At 43.9% G+C, this 19,892-nt stretch overlaps 1 protein-coding gene across 2 annotated transcripts in view; it reads right to left on the minus strand.

The window, feature by feature from the left end:
- Pde7b (phosphodiesterase 7B) overlaps nt 1-19,892 on the minus strand; it is a 311,632-nt gene that overhangs the window by 3,596 nt on the left and 288,144 nt on the right. For both annotated transcript variants that reach the window (XM_052751151.1, XM_052751152.1), the window contains 4 exons: nt 15,576-15,667; nt 12,321-12,465; nt 9,923-10,019; nt 6,693-6,773 (listed from right to left, as the gene is read on the minus strand). In XM_052751151.1, coding sequence (XP_052607111.1) covers nt 6,693-6,773; nt 9,923-10,019; nt 12,321-12,465; nt 15,576-15,667 — 415 coding nt within the window. The remainder of the gene's footprint in view (nt 1-6,692; nt 6,774-9,922; nt 10,020-12,320; nt 12,466-15,575; nt 15,668-19,892) is intronic.

Genomic DNA, 19,892 nt, shown 5'->3' on the forward strand with positions numbered 1-19,892 from the left:
ACATGCAAGGTCACAGGCGAGGTCACCACAAGGGGGTCAGGCCCACCTCCTTCACAGACACGACTGAGACCCACGGGGCACTCGGGCCCACAGGCATAGGTGGGCAAACAAGATAGGGTCACTCACTACCCTTGGTTTGGTGGCTCCCACTTGAACTCTGCAGACTTCAGGCCCCGCATTCGGGAAAAGGACCTGAGTACTAACCACGCCCGCAGCAGTCTTGTGGTAAACGCCTTAACGCAAGTGAAATGGTCAAAGCTCCTGACTCAAGTGATGAACGTTAGCTGTCATTATTTGCAGAGAGGGGGAGAGACACGCGATAAAGAAAAAGTGTGTGGGACTAGGGAAGGAGATAATAATTGCAGATGATACCAGGGATTTAGATCATAATTCATTCTGCTTACCTGGCGGGGTACTTTTTTTTTTTGAGATTATTACTTTTACAGTATTGTCTTGGCTCAATGACATCAGTATGTGTGGTATTTTGTTTTTAATTTAATTTAATTTAATTTTTTTTTTTTTGAGACAAGGTCTTGCTATGTAGCCTAGGCTGGCCTCTTGCCTCAGCCTCTCGGATGCCGAGGTTATAGGCATGGGCCAGCACGCCCAGCTCTAAGCATTCATTGTCAACACAGATTTTTAAAAAACAGTGCTATATAGGATCAAACCCAGAACTCAGCTAGGTAAATGCTCTACAGCTGAGCACATGCCCAGTCTCTTTGACATAGATTTTTACCTGCAAAAAGAAATCTTGCTTTCGTGATCACAGACGGCTGTCTGATGTTAGACTCACTAGTTTCTTCAAACCCTCTTCCTGACGGGGTCTCGGTTTGTAGCCTTGGCTGGTCTTGAACTCATCTTGACCCTCCTATCTCAACCTCTGGGGTGCTGAGGATACGCGATTCTACACTCTCGTCTAGATAAAGTGTCTGCTCTTTCAATCATCAAGCACTCATTGTGGTCTGATCCTGTCTCGTTGTTAATGTGTTTTCCACATTAAACATGATCCTCTTAAACAAAGATAACTTTCTGTATAGTGTGGAATATTTGGAATTATCACAAACTTGGATTTATTTAGGTTTCATTGTACTTCCTTGAAATGGAAGCATGAAGAAAAGGGCAATTTTTTTTTTGTGTGTGTGTGTGTGTGTAATAATTTTTCCAGCAACTAACCCTTTGTATTTATAAGCACACAAACTATAAGATGATCTGATGCTTTTATTGGACAATTAGCAGACATTTGGCCTGTGGGGATGCTAGGGAGAAGGAGGCAGCAATGTAAGATGTTATTGTACATTTCTGAATTATCTTGTGTGAAATATGACTTAAATCTTGTGCCACATCATTGAGATGACTCAAACTTAGGAAAGACTCTTAGGTCGGTGGTTTTGTGTCTGATTTAACTATCCTAATAAGGCAAATAGAGAGTCAGCAATGAAGATTTCCCTTTGTACTTGCTACTCTTGAATTTAGATATTTGACATTTAAAAAAAATTGCAAAATGATAGTCTTCTAAAATTCCAAGTGTGACTTTTAGAAAGTGCTGCTTCCTAAGTAGAACAGTTAACAGATCCCATGTTTAAAAAAAAAAAAAATTCAACCCATTTCCCCCTGACATTACCCTGGAATTATCTCTGAATTTGTGCTGGTCTTCTGCAAAGACGTTTTACTCTAGATAGGAAAGGGATTTTCAAGTCCGAGTAAGCATCAGCAGGCCTGAGGAGCTGCTCCCCCAGTGTGCAGCCAGACTCACTTCTCCAGGGATGAGCTCACTGAAACTGCTTTGGTCCTTCTGGCGTGGCGGAGGGGAAGGGAGGGATGGCGGAACCTTTTTTCTTTCTGTCTTCCTCTAGATTTCATCAATCAGAGATTAAATTGATTTCCTATCTTTTAAAAAGGATGGAGAGAGGGGAGGAGTGAAGGAAGAAGGGGGGAAGTGCTACTTCCTCTCGGGTTAATACGAACTCCTTCCGCAGAAAATCAACCTTAAGATTTGCACTTGGGAATATCTCATCTTGGGTTGGGACAGGAAAGAGAGAGGTAGAGACTGCTCTATATACACTTTCACCACAGAGCCATCTCTTGGGGAGACAGAGCAAAGAGGGAATAGTGGATGGCTTCACCAGAACGAACGGTGTATGAAAAAGTCTCACGGAAACCCATTTGTTAGTAGTCTAATTTCAAAATACAACTGAGAGAGAGAGAGAGAGAGAGAGAGAGAGAGAGAGAGAGAGAGAGAGAGAGAGAGAGAGAGAGAGAGAAATGGTATTGCCTTGCATGAGTGGGTACTGCCTCTCTCAGAAGACTTGGGTTGTTAAATGAAAATTTCAGGGCAAGGTGTGGAATTTTGTCCTATGAATTTTTGGTCCGGGAGGCCCCAGAGGTCTCTGAAACACTGTAGGTTATTGCCACTGCCCATGGTTACCCACCACAACTGCATGGTAAAACTTCATTGCAGAAGATGCCACACAATTTGGAGGTAGAATATAGAGAAATCTCAATCTAACTGGGAAACTCCCTCCTTGATGGCTAGCTTTCAGTGTGCTGGAAGGTATAATGCAGGCTGCTTTGGAGAGATGAGATTAATGTCTTTACCCAGTGCCGGGCCCTGCATGCTGCAGGATTGGCCTGCCAGACAAGATGTGCCTTCTGGCCCACCAGGGGCATGAAGGTTATGAGTTGACTAATTGCTTTCTGATTGGATGTGAGGCCTGTTCCATAGAAAGAATTTCTTGTCTGGTATTGCAATCCTAATCAAAAGCTCACGGCTACAGAGGTCACAGGCCCTGGGGAGAACTTACTGTTTTGCTAAAAGTTCATGCTGTCAAATTGTTTTCTACGTATTTGTGTTTATACCTGTAGGTCTAGGCTGCTCTCGACCACGGTCAGAGAAGCTGCCTTTTGCAGTGGACAACAGTCAGTGGAGAAATAATTCGCCATAGTGCTAAGAAGAAGAGACTCAGTGGGAGTCTAAATGAGAGAGACATCCATAATAACCCACTCTCTCATCCCCAGCGGCTCAGGGAGCATTGTGGGATAGGAGACAGAAAGAATGTAAGAATCAGAGGGTGGAGGGGGAGTGTTGTGAGATGCCGTCTTCTGGACATGACATGGCTACCCCAAATCATGAACTCAGCAACCGTGGATTCCCACACAAGATCTACACAAAGTCAAGTCAGGGGAAATGCGTGCAGAGATGGAATAGATGACCTTCAGGTCCTACTCGTACCGAGTTGCTTTTGGCAGTGGATACTTGCTGGGACAGGGAGAATAATTTTTTTTTATTAAGGATGTAACCACTGGTAGGTTCCCCATGTTCCAGTGAATGGTTCCACATCCATGTACATATTGGGGAGCAGTAATTGAACTTGGGTCATAAAAAAATAGAAAATATGAAGTTGGTATGTGTGTGTTGGGGGGGGCCTATGGGCAGAGTTGGAGGGGGGACATACGGGGTGGATATGATCATATGTTATTGCATGCATGTATGGAATTATCAAAACTAGAGAAAAATAAAAGGTTACAATAAGCTTCTTCTCTATCTGTCAACACAATAGCCGTAAACAACAACAACAGCAGTAACAATATGAAGATGAGAAGAGACTCTGAAGTCTGGGGGATTCAGAAGAGAGGAAACAGCTCCATTGTATAGGATGCAGGGGAAGAAGGGGGTGTGGGTGTGGACTAGAGCTCCCAGCATCCACGAGAGTCCTTTATCTGTTTAGCTCTTTTCCAATTTAGTCTGGCTTACCTTGTCCACACTTCCTGACCTGAACCTATAAGAGCTGGCAGATGTGTAGCAGGGAGAGATTTATGAACTGAGTGTTGTTCTCCAGTCATTTTCCCTTTCTCTTTATTATTGTTATTCTGATGTAGTAGCCATAGGAGTTCCCTTTGCATTCAATACCCACTCCATTTTAGAGGCAGTATCCATGGCAACCACATATTACTAGGCTGAAAACCAGGGCATATGATGAGACAAAATACGTGTGTTCTCAGGATAACAATAGGACAGAACCCTGGGATCAGCCCCGTCTTCCAGATCTAGGCTGGATGCTTAATAGTGTAAAGGTTTCTGTTTGGGAAATGTGTGACTCAGAGTGCTATGAACAGTAAGCCGGCAAGAGTCTTTCTATGCAGAGTTTAATACAGGGAGTCTCAGAATCAGGAACCATGCCTATAGAACCTCGTACCTAAAGCACAAAGCAGGGCTGGACTCAAGGAAACTGAGGCTGCATCTCTGTTGCTGGTTTCTGAGTTGCCCTTTGCTCTGGGTTCTTGCTCTCTCTCTCTCTCTCTCTCTCTCTCTCTCTCTCTCTCTCTCTCTCTCTCTCTCTCTCTCTCTTCTCTCTCTCTCTATTTCTCTCTGTCTTTCTCTCTGTCTGTCTGTCTGTCTCTCTATTTCTCTCTGTCTCTGTCTTTCTCTCTCTGTCTCTATGTCTTCCTCTGTCTCTATCTGTCTGTCTGTCTCTCTTTTCCTCTGTCTGTCTCTCTTTCCCTCTATCTCTCTATCACTCTGTCTGTCTGTCTCTCTCCTCTCTCCATGACTGTCAGCAGAACATTCTAGCATGCTCTCATTTTCTTCATCGTCAGCTGATCTTTGCAGATGCCCCTTTCCTTCCCAGTGCCAAGGCATTAAGTTTTGAGACTTGCAACCCTACGAACACAATGTCCTGTGTGGAGTCTGTGGGAGCAGGTGCCGAGCAGCGAGCAGCTGGATGTCAAGGATGGAGTTTGCTAGGGAAAGGAGTTGAAGTTTTGTTTGGTTTCGGTGGAAGCACTGCTAGGAAAAGGAAGGCTAGCTTTACATAGAGATGGAATTAGTGGTATTAGATGTAGAACAAAATCTTTGCCACCACTAAAGTGAGGAAAGTAAAATTCTGCCCACGATTTGCATGAAGCTCTTAAATGCTATGTGATTAGATAAAGTAATAGTCATCTGGCATGTGTTGAAAACATACTGAACAGTTTACCACACTTGACGCTTGAAAGGGAGTACGGTTTGATGAGAATGTGACTGAAATACGTTTTTAAGTAGAGAGAGGAGAAACACTGATGTCTGGCCACAAGGGGACAGCAGGGCTCCAGGGTCTTAGTCCTAGGGACTAGGCCCTTGGAAGTAATTGTGGATAAAGGTTAAGGACTCACGTCAAGGCACTTAACTGACATGGGACGAGTACCCTGAAGAGCCTGTGAATGGCTAGTACAATTTGACTTAGCGTCTATTCTTTGTATACACAGTGTGTTTTTGTGTGCATGTGGGTACACAGGTATGTGTGCATGCAGCTGGAAGCCAGAAGTCAAAGATGGGTGTCTTTATCAGCTGCTCTCTCCTTCATTACTATTATTTATTTTTAGTGTGTGTGTGCATGCGTATACATGTGTGTGTGTTCATGTGTTCTGCATGAACATGCATGTGCGTGTGCATATGTTTCCATTTGTGTGGGTGCATGTGTGTATTAGTGTGCATATGTGTGTGCATGTATATATGCATGTGTACATGTGTTTTGTATCTGTGTGCATGTGTTTATGTGTGTGCAGTTATGTGCATGCATATGTGTGCATATGTGCATGTGTACATGTGTGTGCATGTTTGTGCATCGTGTGTGTGTGTGTGTGTGTGTATGTGTGTAAGCCAGAGGTAAATTGGATGTTTTTCCAAGATTGCCCTCCACTTTTATTTTTTTATATTAGTCTTTAAAAATTAAAAAAAATTGTTTTATTTTAATTTACATGTATGTATGTGTGTCTGTGTTTGGGTATTGGCACGTGAGTGCATGTGCCCACAGAGGTAGTTAGGAGCCACATGACATGGTTGCTAAAAACCAAACTTGGGTCCTCTGCAAGGGCAGTCTCATGCTCTGCACTACTGAGCCGTTCATCCAGCCACCATTTTTTGAGGCAGAGTCTCAGCCAACCTGTAGCTCATTAATTCAACCAGGATGCCTGGACAGTGAGCTTCGGGGATTGTTTTGTCTTTGATATTCTCCATGGCTGGCTTCTGTGCCTGGCTTCTTATGTAGGTTCTGGGATCAGAACTTAGGTCTTCATGCTTGTCTACCTGAGAGGCAGGCGTATTGCTCACTGAGCCATCTCCCCACCCACTCCTTATCTTTTGAGACAGGGTCTCTTAGTGAATTGAATCTGGAGTTTGCCTGGCAAACCCTTTACTGACCAAGTCATTGCTCTAGCCCACGGATTCTGTCCTTTTTGGGGTGCTAGGGATGGATCCACGGCCTTGCATATTGCAGGCAAGTGTTGTACCTCTGGGCTACCTTCTGAGCTCTGGGCTTTTGAGACTGGGTCTTACTATGCTGCTCAGTCTGGCTTTGAATTTGCTACTAGTCTCTCCTGGATTTGAATTGGTGATCTGCATTATCCCAAGTGCTTGGATTATAGGTATGTACTACAGGGCCGCTCTTGATTCTTATTCTATCCTAAATCACAAGGTTAATACTATAACTTAGTAGTAAGTTAGTTAAGGGTCTGTAACAGACCCATATCTTAATGGTTCTAATTTCTCAGTTGAGAATTATCTAAATGATCAGTCATGATTAAAGTCTTTGCTTGGCCCAGCCATTTAGATCTCTGGAAGGCTGTGTTGTTGTGGTTGTTGTTGTTATTATTACTTTGTGACTCCTAGTAGAGGTGGCAGGCTATTAATTTTAAATAAACACAGAATTTCAACTTACCTATTTGTATGCTAGGGATCGAATCTTTCTGTTGATTACAAAGAGGACTGATTTCCAGTTCAAATTTTTGTTCAAGGTCACCTAAGAAGAAAGAAGAAACACGTGGTAATGCAGAGTTTACAGAATGTTCATCAACAGTTGTTCTGGGTGGGGGGAGGTCACTGTTCCTTCCCTTGGAATCACTATGAACCCTTTAGGACCACTGGCTCTTGGAGCTTGTCTAAAAAAAGTAAAGACAACAGGGCATCAATGATCATTAACAATGACTCATTTGAGCAGGTGTACTCTGAGAGTAGGACAAACTTTAAAAAACTGCATCTATTTACTCTGTGTGTGTGTGTGTGTGTGTGTGCGCGCGCGCGCGTGCGCGCATGGTGCATGAATGGAGGAGGTAGGATACAACCATTACGAGGAGACTCCCTCCTTTCACTCTGTCAAGTCTGAGGCTCGAACTTGAATTGTCAGGCTTGGTGGCAGGTGCCTTCACCATTTTCCTGGATGGAAATGTTTTCTGCACAGTCCATTCTGGGAACTCCTTGAAGTGTGTCCAACATATTAGGAACTAAAATTTTAGTATCTTTTTTCATGATAATTAATTAAAATTTAGCTAGCCACGTGAACCTCAGAGACCGCATGCTAGAAAGTGGAGAGCAGCCTGTGTCCTTCAAAACCCAGCTCAACCCCCATCATCTTCAGTGGTGAACTCTCCATGACAGCTCTCTACCATTACATGTCTTCTTGTGAGAGTGTTTCATTCTTTCTCTTACTCAAGACAAGGATGGAACACTTGTATTCTTCAGGAATTCTATTCATCAGTGTAGAAAGTAGAAAAATGAAAAAGCAAACAGTCTCTCTTCTCCAGAAATGTTGCTGATAAGCAGTTGGGAGGTAGCAAGTGTAAACCAGCTATGTCCCTTTGCGGCAACTGGAACATCCCCTGTGTGGAATTATTCATGTAAGAGTAGGTTTTACTGAGGATTAGACAGAGCTAGAGGTTGTTGCTCAATAAAAACTTTTTGAAAAACTAGACTATTTGTGGAGCTATCAATCCATAGTCACGACTGTGAAGAAATTCTACTTTCTTAAAGGGTTGAGGGACAGAGAGTAGGGGATTCCTATTCTCTGTTCTGAGGATCTGAGATTTTCCTAATTTATAGGCTACCATTGTCCTCTCCCCTGTGTCTGAAACCTGAATTAAAATTTTTTTTCTTTGTTCAACACAGTGTATTATATCCATGATATTTGTCCTACCTGGGTATAGTGGCCTATGCTCGCAACCCCCACATTCTAGAACCTGGGGCAAGAGGATTGTGACTTTGAGGTCAGCCTCTGTCACATATCAAGACCCCATCTCACAACAACATTGACAATGACAATGGTGATGATAACAGCAAAAGAGACAATTATCTGGAACTGTTGATAGATAGAAGCCTGACAATCAGGGGCAGGGTGAGATGAGTAGGCATGAGTCCAAATCCCTAACTGAACTCCAGAATAGGATCAGTAAAGATGATGGAAGTCATTCCTCTAAAGTTCAAAAACATTCAATATGGAAGAAGGATTGTTAGGATGAGCAGAGTCTAGTCTTTAAAAGACAAACAGGACTTCTACTGGACGCCAAGGCTATTAGCTGGAAAGGAGCTGGCCTGGTCCTCAACTCCTTTGTCTGCCAGGAGATAGGCAGTGTGTGTGAAAGGTCCTCTGGAGTGACTGCAGAGGCAAACATTCTAGGTCTTTCCATATTATTGTGCTGCATACATACGTCTGACTAGGGCCAGTTTTTGCCAAGAAACATTATAGGTCACCTTGTTGCTTGGTGCCATTACCCTCTTAGTGAACAGCTTGATTCAGAACTTCATGTCTGCCCAAATGATAGGACCCTTGCCCCAGGGTGCTTCGAGTCTACATAAAGTGTCAGATGAGCAAATGAAAGGTTTAAACCACAATGGGCACCAGCCACAGCACATGATGGAATTAAAAGCAAGTGGGACGGAGAAGAACCTTGATTTTCCACACTGTAGTCCTAGCCTTCTCTCCTACTGCTATTCCAATCGTTTATATATCACACAGAGAAGTAAGCACTCATCCTACTTACTCTAAAACCTCTGCTCCAACTTCATCGTGCTTCATTTGTTCTGACCTCAGTGCAGACTTGATGTCTTGGTCAACCAGAACTGAGTCTTTAACTTCTAATGACTCATGCCGAACACAGGTGAAATTCCAGAGTCACAGGAGTTACATGAGCACTTTTACTCCCAGAGTGTGACAGTGACCAGAGCCTTCTGGCCTCATGTGAACTCAACCCTCCTTTGTGTTCTGTCTTTGGAACCATCACGATGTCATGGACACGTCTGTCAGTGGACATCTTCCCCAAAGGCTCGCTGTTGCGGATTGACCGCCCCACGGAGCTGGTATGTGGGACACTTGAAGCTTTATTTGTTCTCAGCCTCTTAAACCTGATCCTGTCACTAGTGTGAGGGAAGTGCTGATGCCCGAACAAACATCCTGGATGTTGAAACCTGGCCCGAAGAAACAAGGCTGTGTTTAAAGGCCTACATCCCACCCAACGTCGAGGTTCTGCTTGCTAATTTACTGTCTGCCTTTTGAAGGCAGGCAATCTTTGAAAGATTATGCCCTACCTTAGGGCCATTTGTCTTTTCACAGAAAAATGCACACTTGTTATTGTTGAGACTATATTCAAATGGCTTAACTCAATTCTTGGCTAGCTTTGACCTATTTCATTGGAAACTTTAAGAGCCTGAGAAAAAAGGCATACAAAAGGCTCTAAATCCTTTTCTCAGAATGGAAGACATTGAGGAAGACCTCCAAACAGTGCTTCTTAGCCTTTAGGCTGTGCTCAGCTCATTAAAACGAAGGTCAGGGCAAAAATCGAACTGTCCATCATACATACATACATACATACATACATACATACATATATATACATGGGTGTGTATGTATACATGTATAATAGCTGTGTGTGTATCTTGCTTTCATTCATTGTATTGTGTCTTGTTATTACCTGTTTCCATAGTAAGTCAGTGATATTTATTTAAATTTTTCTTCCCCATAAAAGGGTTGGACGGTTCACAAGAGAGTTAAAGAAAAAGGTTAGGATAATCCGAGTTATTGAAAGAACAAATGTCATGACAGATTATCCATTCCCATTTTATTGGGATAATGGCCCAAAAGAGGAAGGGGAAAGGACCTTGGCCGTGGGATCTACTAACCTTGCCTGTAGAATTCTTCACAGACCCGTTCACTCCACTGCTTGCTCATCTCCCAGATGCGACAAGGGTTGCAAATGTCAGCGCACTTCAGGGCGATCTGAGAATGAACAGGGCGGGGAGAGAAAGTCAGGGTGTGTCTCTTCAGTTGCAAACGTGCCCCAAGCCAAAGGGGCTGCGAGGTCTGCATGTCTGTCTCACGGTACCAAGCCCATATTTACAGATCCCCCCCCCCCAACGTATCTCCTCAGGAAACAACTGTTATTCACAACTGCACAAAACTCTTCATTCAGAGCTCCCCCTTTATAGCAGTGAGGGGAGATGAGCCGCCCTCTAAGGACACAGAGCTTCCTGGAGAAGACTTGGGGTGGGCAGGCCAATGAAAGCCCTGGTCGAGTTCCATGTGCTGTTCCGCCCCTCTGAGACAGGTTGCTGCAGGGATCTGGCCGGACTCAAGTACGATCATTTGGAAGTCACTCTTATGTCGACAAACTCTGTACATCTCTTAAATTGTGTTTGCTTTTGCATGTCTGTGTTAGTGTTGGTAAGCTCAGACTGCTAGCCAAGGTCCTAAGCCATATTCAACCCAGTAGGCTTGTGTTTGTCCAGCTAAGTCAGGGCTTCTTGGGTTGCCCTACATGGCTCTGGATCTGAGGTGTCTGTCAGGTTTGTCCGAAGTGATGATCCTAGGAGAGTTACCTTGAATTCCCAGACAAGCAGGTTCTCTTGACTAACAACTAAAAGAGCCTGCTGCCAGGAGTCCTGCTCACTAGCAACGTTCATTGCTTTGACACAGTGCCTTATATCGGAGTGAACGGGAGTGTTGGGTCTAGGAGAGTCTTGGATGACACAAAGGTACAAATCCAGTTGTTCTCTTTGGTTAGCGGGGACACCCGTACACATGTTGGCATAGGTAAGGGGCAGAGGTCCTTTTAAGGTGTTGTAAGATTCTTTTGAGTTATCAAGACATTGTTTTGCGATGCAGGGTCAAATATTTCAGTTGTAAGTTGGTCTGAGTCCCTAAAGTCAACATCTGGCTCATCTCTGAGCACTCAGGCACTAGTCTTTAGGCATGCAGGCAACAGAAAGAAGTTGGGGTGTAGACCCACAGCTGGAAGTTGGATATTTCCTTGTATGGATGGAGTACTTTGGGGAGCTACAATGTGAAGGCCTGGAACAAAATGACTATGGCTCCATCTCTGGTTAAAGCTGGTCTGGAGAGGATGGGAAGACCAGAGAAAACATAAAGAAAGCTCTGGTTTGGATACTCGGTCAAACTTCTAGTTCTGTGGTCCACTATGGTCTTCTTCTTGTGTCATAATGGCTTCTTGTCATGGAGGAAAGCAGAAAGGGTTGGGCTTGATCCAATTCAATGATTTGATTCAATTCAATCTATATGTTTGTATCTGAAGAACCATAAACTTCTGCTGAGCAAGAGCTTAGATACAGAAAAAGGAAGGCAAAGCCGATCTGGACCAGGCTTGGGTGAAGGAAAGCTAAGGGCATCTCAGGGTTTGGTGGCACCATGATTAGCATAACATCCTTTCAAATTACAGAAGCGATCCTTCAGTGGCACAGGTGTCACACTGATTCTGTCGAGGCACAGAACATGGTAAATGCTTGGGATGTGGGTAGCACAGGGGTAGAGCCCTTTCTGTGGCATTCTTGGTAAAGGCTGTCCCTCCTGGGTGTGATTCCCAGTACTGGTTTTTGTTGTTGTTGTTGTTGTTGTTGTTTAGTAGTAACTATCTACACAAGGGTGTGGCAGTTTGAATGAGAATGGCCCCCATAGGCTCATATATCTGAATGCTTCCCATGGTGGAATTGCTTGGGAAGGATTAGGAGGTGTGGCCTTGTTGGAGGAAATGTGTCACTGCGGATGGGCTTTGAGGTTTCAAAAGCCCAATTATCTCTCTTTCTCTCTCTCTGCCTTGTTGTTGTTGTGTCAACATGTAAACTCTCAACTACTGCTCCAGCACCATGCTTGTGCATGTTGCCAGGTTCCCTGCCACAACTGTCATGAACTCACCCTCCAAAATGGTAATCAGACTTCCAGTGAAATGTTTCCTTTTATAAGTTTCCTTGCTTATTGGTATCCCATTACAGCAGTAGAAGAGTAACTAAGGTTTGTATACTTACTGATACATTCAACCTTCCATCCAGGCTACTATGTGATGAGGCAGTTACCAAACAAGGAAAAAGGAGATTTTCCACTCCCTGACACCTTGATTTGGATCATTTGGAAAGCACTTAACAGCTGCATCTCTTTCCAAGCTTTTAATAAAGTAGGTCACTACTCTAACTTTACCATGCATTATAGCTCCTTCTCAAACGTGCTAAAATCATCGATTGCATCCCGAAGTGTTTTCCGATGGCCAGGCTGGTGGCTTTCAGTGCTTACCTGAAGCATAAAGTGTCTGTCCTGTACACTCTCCAGTCTCAAGTCTTTATTGTGGAGGTGAGCTTTCAAGCGGGTGAGGAACTCATTCTGTCTGTTGATGTCTGTGGCCAAGATCAGGGAGCCCAGCTGCTGTTCAATATCCTGTCTGCATCCACAAGAACAAAAGAGAAACACACACTCACAAAGCAAATCCCACTCAAATACAATGCAACACTTGTTTTATGTTGCCCTTTTATTTTACTTTTATTATAAAAGTAAAATGTTATCTATAACGAAATAATCTGGAAACTACTCAATTCCCAAGCAATAGTGAATAAATACATCTATGTGGATACATTATTGACAAATAGTCATCAACACAATAACTTTAAGTAACACACTGGATGATGTAGAAGAAAGTCTTTATAGCAAATGAGCACTGTTAGGATAGAAACTATAATATAAGCCAGATGAGATGACCAGTGCCTGTAATCTCCTCACTTGAGAGACTGAGGCGAGTTTGATGTGAGTTTGAAGTCAGCCTGGGTTTACAGAGTGAGATCCTGCCTTAAAACAATCTAAAGAGAAGGGATGGAGAGGTGCTCAGTGGTAAGTTGCACTTGCTGCTGTTGCAGAGGACCTGAGTTTAGATCCCAGCACCCACACTGGATGGCTCACAAGCGCCTGTAACTCCAGCTCCAGTTAATATGCCCTCTTCTGGCCTTGGAGGGGACCTGAACGTCTATGGGAGTACATACAGACACACAAAAACCAAACCAAACCAAACCCCCAAAACAGAAAAACAAAAACCTGAAAAGAACAGCACAGGAAACCTGAACACATGTCTTGCGTTTTGTGAAAATAAGGCCGTACTAAAAATACTGAAGGGAAATAGAGCTGCTAGGTTAACGCTGACTGTTCCTCACGGACAGGGTCAATAGTACTTTTGCTTTTCTTCTTTGAACTATGTGAACCCGTTTGTGTTCTGTCTACTGTTTTGTTCTTCAAACATGACAACTTCACTGTGGTTCAAATGAGTCCTTTTCTCAGCTTTCCTTAGTCTCTGCATTTAACATATCTGGCTTTCAAAGGTCAGAAAAATAACTTTAAGTACTTCCTTGAGGGTGGAAAAACTAATAAGATGAATATAACCTTTGTTATGAAGTCGGTTCACAATTATTATTATGTAATAATTAGTCTTCCAGCGGCAGCACCTTATAACACAGTGTCTCGTAAAGACACAGTGGCACAGAAATAAATGACATTTTTACTGCAATGCATAGGAGTGAGTGGGAGTTTGAGGACCCTAACTAGAGCAGCAAGAAGGATTAGAGGGACTGTTTTGGGGAGAGGCTGGTCATACTGGGTCCTTCGTTCCTTCTTTCCCATTTATCCTCTCATTATAGTCTTTTCTTGCCCTCCCTCCCTCCTTCTCTTCTGTATTTTTTTTTTTTTGGTGGGGGCTGGTTTTATTTCCAGAGGGTTAAAAGTTATCAAGAGTTCAGTTCCTTCTGCAAGTTGAACATTCCCTCCAGAGCTGTATGAAATGGATCAGAGGTCCAGAAAAAACTTACAAGCCCAGAGCATGCTGCCTATCCTGTGGCCCTACACCTCTCAGCCCAGAACAAACTGCCTGTCTGTTGTGGAATATTACTTTAACTATGTAAAGATGTGTTACATTTGTTTATGTTGTGGAATATTACTTTAACTATGTAAAGGTGCGTTACATTTGTTTATGTTGCATCTGTTTAACGATGTAAAGATGTGTTGCATCTGTTTTACCTTGCCCGCCTAAGGCACCTGATTGGTCTAATGAAAAACTGAATGGCCAATAGCTAGGCAGGAGAAGGATAGGCAGAACTGGTGGACAGAGAGAACAAGTAGGAGGAGGAATCTAGGCTCGGGAGAGGAGAGAACAGGGAGAAAGAGAGGGAGATGCCCAAGGCCAGCCAGCCACTCTTCCGGAAAGTAGGACATACAGAATGAAAGAAAGGTAAAAAGCCCTGAGGCAAAATGTGGATGGAGAGAAACAGGTTAAATTAAGTTATAAGAGCTAGTGGGACAAGCATAAGATAAGGCCAAGCATTCATAACTAATAAGTCTCCGTGTCGTGATTTGGTGGCAGGTGGCTAAGAAAGCCGGTTACACCTGTCCTATGGCATATACACCACTCTAACCTGGACCTCAAGCTCCCACATGTTCTTAAGACACTCACAATGATCGATTTTTGCCACTTATCTAACTCCCTTGGGTCCTGCACATTTTCATGGAAGAGATCGGAGTTGGTGGTGGTTTTGTAGAAGAGTGTATTGACTAAGCTGGGGCCATGAGGAAATGAATGAGATTCAGGACTGACGAACAGTGGACTAAGAGAATTAAAATTATCTGCTTAAAATGCAAAAGACAGCTGGGCGTGGTGGCGCACACCTTTAATTCTAGCACTTGGGAAGCAGAGACAGGAGGATCTTTGAGTTCGAGGCCAGTCTGGTCTACAGAGCGAGTTCCAGGACAGCCAGGACTACAAAGACAAACCCTGTCTTGGAAAAAAAAAAAAAGAAAACAAACGAACAAACAAACAAAAAACAACAAACAAACAAACAAAACACCCCTGACATTAAGCAAATCAATGACCAAAAAAATGACTGAGGTCAATTCAATTAACAAATCTATTGAATTTATTTTGTTTTATTTATTTATTTTTGGAGTGGAATTTTTCCTTTGTAGCCCAGGCTGCCCTCTGTCTCACAGTGGCCCTCCTGCCTCAGCCTTCACAGTGCTAGAAATATAGGCATGCGTTACCCACAGCTTAACAAAGCATCTCTAACTCCAACTTTCCCGAGACTGGCGACGGCAAAGCACACATTGCTGGACCGGTCCTTAATCTAAGGACCTTAAGCCTGCAAATTCCTATGTTCTTTCTTGACAAATATTTATTCTTTGTATCTAAATGGGCGGATGGTTTTGCTAACATAAGGGACAGGAATTTGGCAGGACCGAGCCTTGTGGCTGGCGAGTGTGAAAGTGGAGAGCTGTATATCATCCTTTCCCCTGACTCCAGGTCATAGACCATCTGAGACCCTTTCAAAGTGCACAGGGAGAATCTGGCTTTGGGGTTGTGGTACCTGACACTGACTCTCTTGCTGGACAGTCAAGGGAGGGCAGGAAACCCAGCAGTTGGCTCCCTGCTACTGACACAGGGGTCCCCGGCATGCCCTGGAGAACGTGACTTATCTCTCCTGCATCCACATCAGTCTGTTTCATCTCCACAGCACTTACGTCATTTCCTTTGGCAAGTGAGCAAGAAGCCTTGATTCCCGAAGCATGCCAATCGTAGATCGCCAGTGGTGATTCTCCAGTACAGACATATTCTAGAAAGAAGGAAATCAAGAGCTATAAAGGAGACAAGGGCTAGATAATGATCTTTCACAGCTGAGCACACCGTGGGGCGAGCCAATATTTTCTTTCCAGCTAGAGTCCTACCAGAAAAAAAAAAAACAAAACCCCCATGTAAAAGGGCCATGGCTCTGTTCTCAGGCTGCAGTGATGGTTATGAGTGCAGAGTCTTTTGGGGGACCTGAGTCTAGGTTGACTAACTCTGTTCCCAATAACATGAGCCCCTCTCGCTGCTTCCCACGGCTCACTTAGGTGACCCCCCATGTAGAAGAACAAAGTGAAGCAGTTAAAACAGATAACAACGGTGTCAAGGCTCTACTGTCTCTACACCATCCAAGACTGTCTCACCAAACCGAGCAGAGGCCGGTGTCACAACTTCCGGTCTAATCTGCCATGCTGACTGTAGCTGGTAAGAACTTTCTGTACCCAGACTCCCATGGCAGCTGGCAACACATTTAGACTTCCAAGTCCTACTCAACATCGTTTTGATTATTAGGCAGGTGGTATTTCTTTTTTAAAAACGATTTTCTTTTTGATTATACACACACACACACACACACACACACACACACACACACACACACACACACAAGTTTAGGTACCCTTGAAGGTCAGAAGAGGGCATTGGATGCCCTGGAGCTGGAGTTACAGGTGATTGTAAGCCATTGGACTTGAGTGCTAGGAACTCAACTTGTGACTTCCACAAGAGTGGTATGAGCTCTTACCCGCTGAGCCATCTCTGGAGCCCCTAGTGATAATTTTTTTTATGTGCACTAAAGTTTAAGTACTACTGTTAAGGAGATGTCTTGGCCCGCCTTCCTGACCAGAATACTGACATTTATGACATCTATGAAGTCTGTGAAATGAACTCTATAGGTATTTCCTTGTTCAGTCATCTTGACAGTTTCACATCTGGGGAATATCAATTATGTTTAACCTCTCCCTTGAACTTATGGTTAGTGTTAAGTTTTTCTTTTTCTTTCTGTTTTTGGTTTTTCTGAAATAGAGTCACAGAATTTACAGGCTGTCCTTGAACTTAACATGTAGCTAAGGCTGGTCTCTAACTATCCATCTTCCTGCCTCAGCCTCCTGAGTTCTGGGATTATAGGTATGCACCCCTAAGCCTGGCCTCTGTAGTATTTTAAGAGTAATTTTAAATTTATAAAAAAAATAGAAAAAGATAACCTTCTTTAAAAGTAAAAGAAAACTGTTCAATTCCATTTACATGAGGTACCGTATATAGTGACAGCTGAAGAGCCAGAAAGGGCAGTGGGGGGGGGGGGGTGAGAGGGATGGGAGGATGGGGATTTTTGCTTAATGGGTATAGAATTTTGCAAGACGTTCTAGTGATGCAGGGCGATGGTGGCTGCGTACCATTATAACTGTACTTAATACCACCGAATCACATACTTCAAAATGGTTGAGATGGTCAATTTTATAGTGTGTGTTTTACCATAGTTGAAAGAAACTATGAAGGGACAGAAGCAAGGAGAACAGTTGTCATGGTTTGCTCCTCTCACTGCCATAAAGACCGTGACCAAAAGCAGCTGGGAGGAAAGACTTGATGTGATCTTACAACTTAGAGTCCTCCACTGAGGGAAGTCAGAGCAAGACCCCGGAGGCAGGAACTGAAGAGGGGCCGTGGAAGAACACTGCTTATTAGCCCACTCAACCTACTTTCTTAGCCCACCTGGGACCACCTGCCCAGGGGTGGCACAGCCCCCAGGGAGCTGGGCTCTTCCACATCAATCAGTAATCAAGAAAATGCCCCACAGACTTGCCTACAGGTCAGTCTGATGGAGGCATTTCCTCAACTGAGAGTCCTCTTCCCAGATAACTAGCTAAAAAAAACCCCCCAAAACAAAAAACAGAACAACCCCCGAAAATCAAAAAACAAACCAAAAATCCCAAAACCCCAAAACCCAAACAACCTCAAAACAAACAAACACCCCCCCCCCCAAACAAAAAACCCTAAAATACTAACAGGGTCATACAACCCCCCTCCAAAAGCAAACAAACAAACAAACAAACAAACAAAAAATAAAACCCAGAGCAAACCAAAACAACAAACCTAACCAGGACTCTAACAGAGCCACCAAAGGGGAGCCGGGCCGAGAGGATATGCTATCTGCTTGTAATGAGGATATGCTGTCTTCTTGTAATGAGGATATGCTGTCTGCTTGTAATGAGGATATGCTGTCTGCTTGTAATAAGGATGTGCTGTCTGCTTGTAATGATCCTCTCTGTTATTGGAGTCACTCATACAATCCTCTGCTTTTTGTTTGTTTTCGTTTTCTGAAACAGGGTCTCTCTGTAGCCCTGGCTGTCTTTGAACTCACTCTGTAGACCAGGTTGGCTTCGAACTCACAGAGCTCCACCTTCCTCTACCTCCTGGGTGCTGGGATGAAAGGTGTGTGCCACCACCGCCTGGCAACCCTCGACTATTTTCAGCAAATGAAAAGAGACGGACACCTTCCAGGACCCCCTAAAAACCCATGAGTTGAGGAAAACTGCATCTCTTCTTGCTTCTTAACTCTCTGAGGACTCTGCTGTATGAGCTTCTTGAGGCGAATGCCTTCAACCCAGCCTTGGAGAGACTGTTAAACTGCATTTACCTCTCTCTTGCCAAGCAGTTGTTATTTTTATTTACTTACCGCTTGACCGTGTTTGAACCAGTGATGAAATTTTATTGCTTTCCTCCACTGCTCTAATATTTCCTTTTGGGCAGGAGCCACACTCAACGAAAGAGACTGTTGTTGGTTAGAAGTCACGTGCTGGACTAATTTGTTCCGATTGTGAAGGTTCATAAGCGTAGGGAGCGCTAGGTTAGCGTGATGTAACAGATGTTCCATCCTGCAGTGACGTCTAATTCAGTCGCTCACGGGTTCACCTGACAGAGCCATTCTGGCTGATGCAGACACGAGCTACCTCACAGGAGTTTCTCAAGGGGCCCCAAACTGTAACAAGACCTAATGACAAGTGACACCACATCTCTGTTGAGTGAAGTAAGAGTGTCAGAAGGATGGCCTTAGGCACAGTTTCGTATGCCAGCCTGACTTCACATCTTCATTAGTGATCTCCCTGCAGACAGAATACGGGGCTCCTTGGGAAGTTTGCTGGTGAAAGCGTATTTGGATAGTCGTACCAAGGAAATGAGAGGAGACTGGGCAGCCTGGGAGCACACCAGCGAAAGACCCTGGTGTCTGGGACGGCAAACAGACTCACGGGAGAAGAGTCTTAAACAAACACGAGTTTGGTCAGGGTGGTGTTGGAACCAGGGCCGCTCCACTGGCTTCAAGGGAGTAAGAAATGAAGGGCAAGCTGGGCGGTGATGGTGCACGCCTTTAATCCCAGCACTCGGGAGGCAAAGACAGGAGGATCTCTGTGAGTTCGAGGCCAGCCTGTTCTACAGAGTGAGATCCAGGACTCTTTGGGCCAAGCACTTTATTTAACCTTATTTAATCCTCACTTAGCCCTTGGATGTTCTTAACACAGGTATAATAAACACTCAGCTTCCCCTCTCAACTCCAGGGGTGGGTGGGGCAGCATGTGAGGCTAGCACCCAGTTAGTGAGTGGCTAAGGAGCATCTTCGAGTCACGCCTGCCAGGATTAAAGCCTGGACCATAGACATGCTTCTTTTTGCCTCCCAAGAATTTTCTCTATGTTGCCACATCTAAGCCCCTAGAAGCCAGAACTTTATAAACTCACAACTACCTACAATTAGACTTAATTTTGCCCTTGCTTTTCAGAACTGATGTCTAAAAATCTGTCAAAGTCATTCAGTTATGTCTTGCTTATTTGTAAATATTAGCATTTTAACATCATGTCTTTGCATATTAAATGTATTCAGGAAATCTAAATACCATTTACTTTTAGTGCCCTTCATTTCTCGAAAAAAAAAAAAGCACATGAATAATGTATTATTTAAGTCAAGAATTTTAAATCAAAAATTTATCCCTGTAACTGCTATTTTCTTTGCGTCCTTGATTACAGGACTAGAACCCAGGACCTCCCACATGCAACCTAGGCATGTGCTCTACTTATGAGCTACATTACCAGCCCTGGAACTTTTATTTTCATCCCATTCCTCATAGAATTTTATTATTTTTTTACTGGTTTGTGTGTGTGTGTGTGTGTGTGTGTGTGTGTGTGTGTGTGTGTGTGTGTGTGTGTGGTATTGCCTGTGTATGTATGTGTGT

The sequence above is a fragment of the Peromyscus californicus genome, unplaced genomic scaffold (genome assembly GCF_007827085.1).
Source record: "Peromyscus californicus insignis strain IS unplaced genomic scaffold, ASM782708v3 Scaffold_22__1_contigs__length_63687245, whole genome shotgun sequence".
NCBI lineage: Eukaryota > Metazoa > Chordata > Mammalia > Rodentia > Cricetidae > Peromyscus > Peromyscus californicus.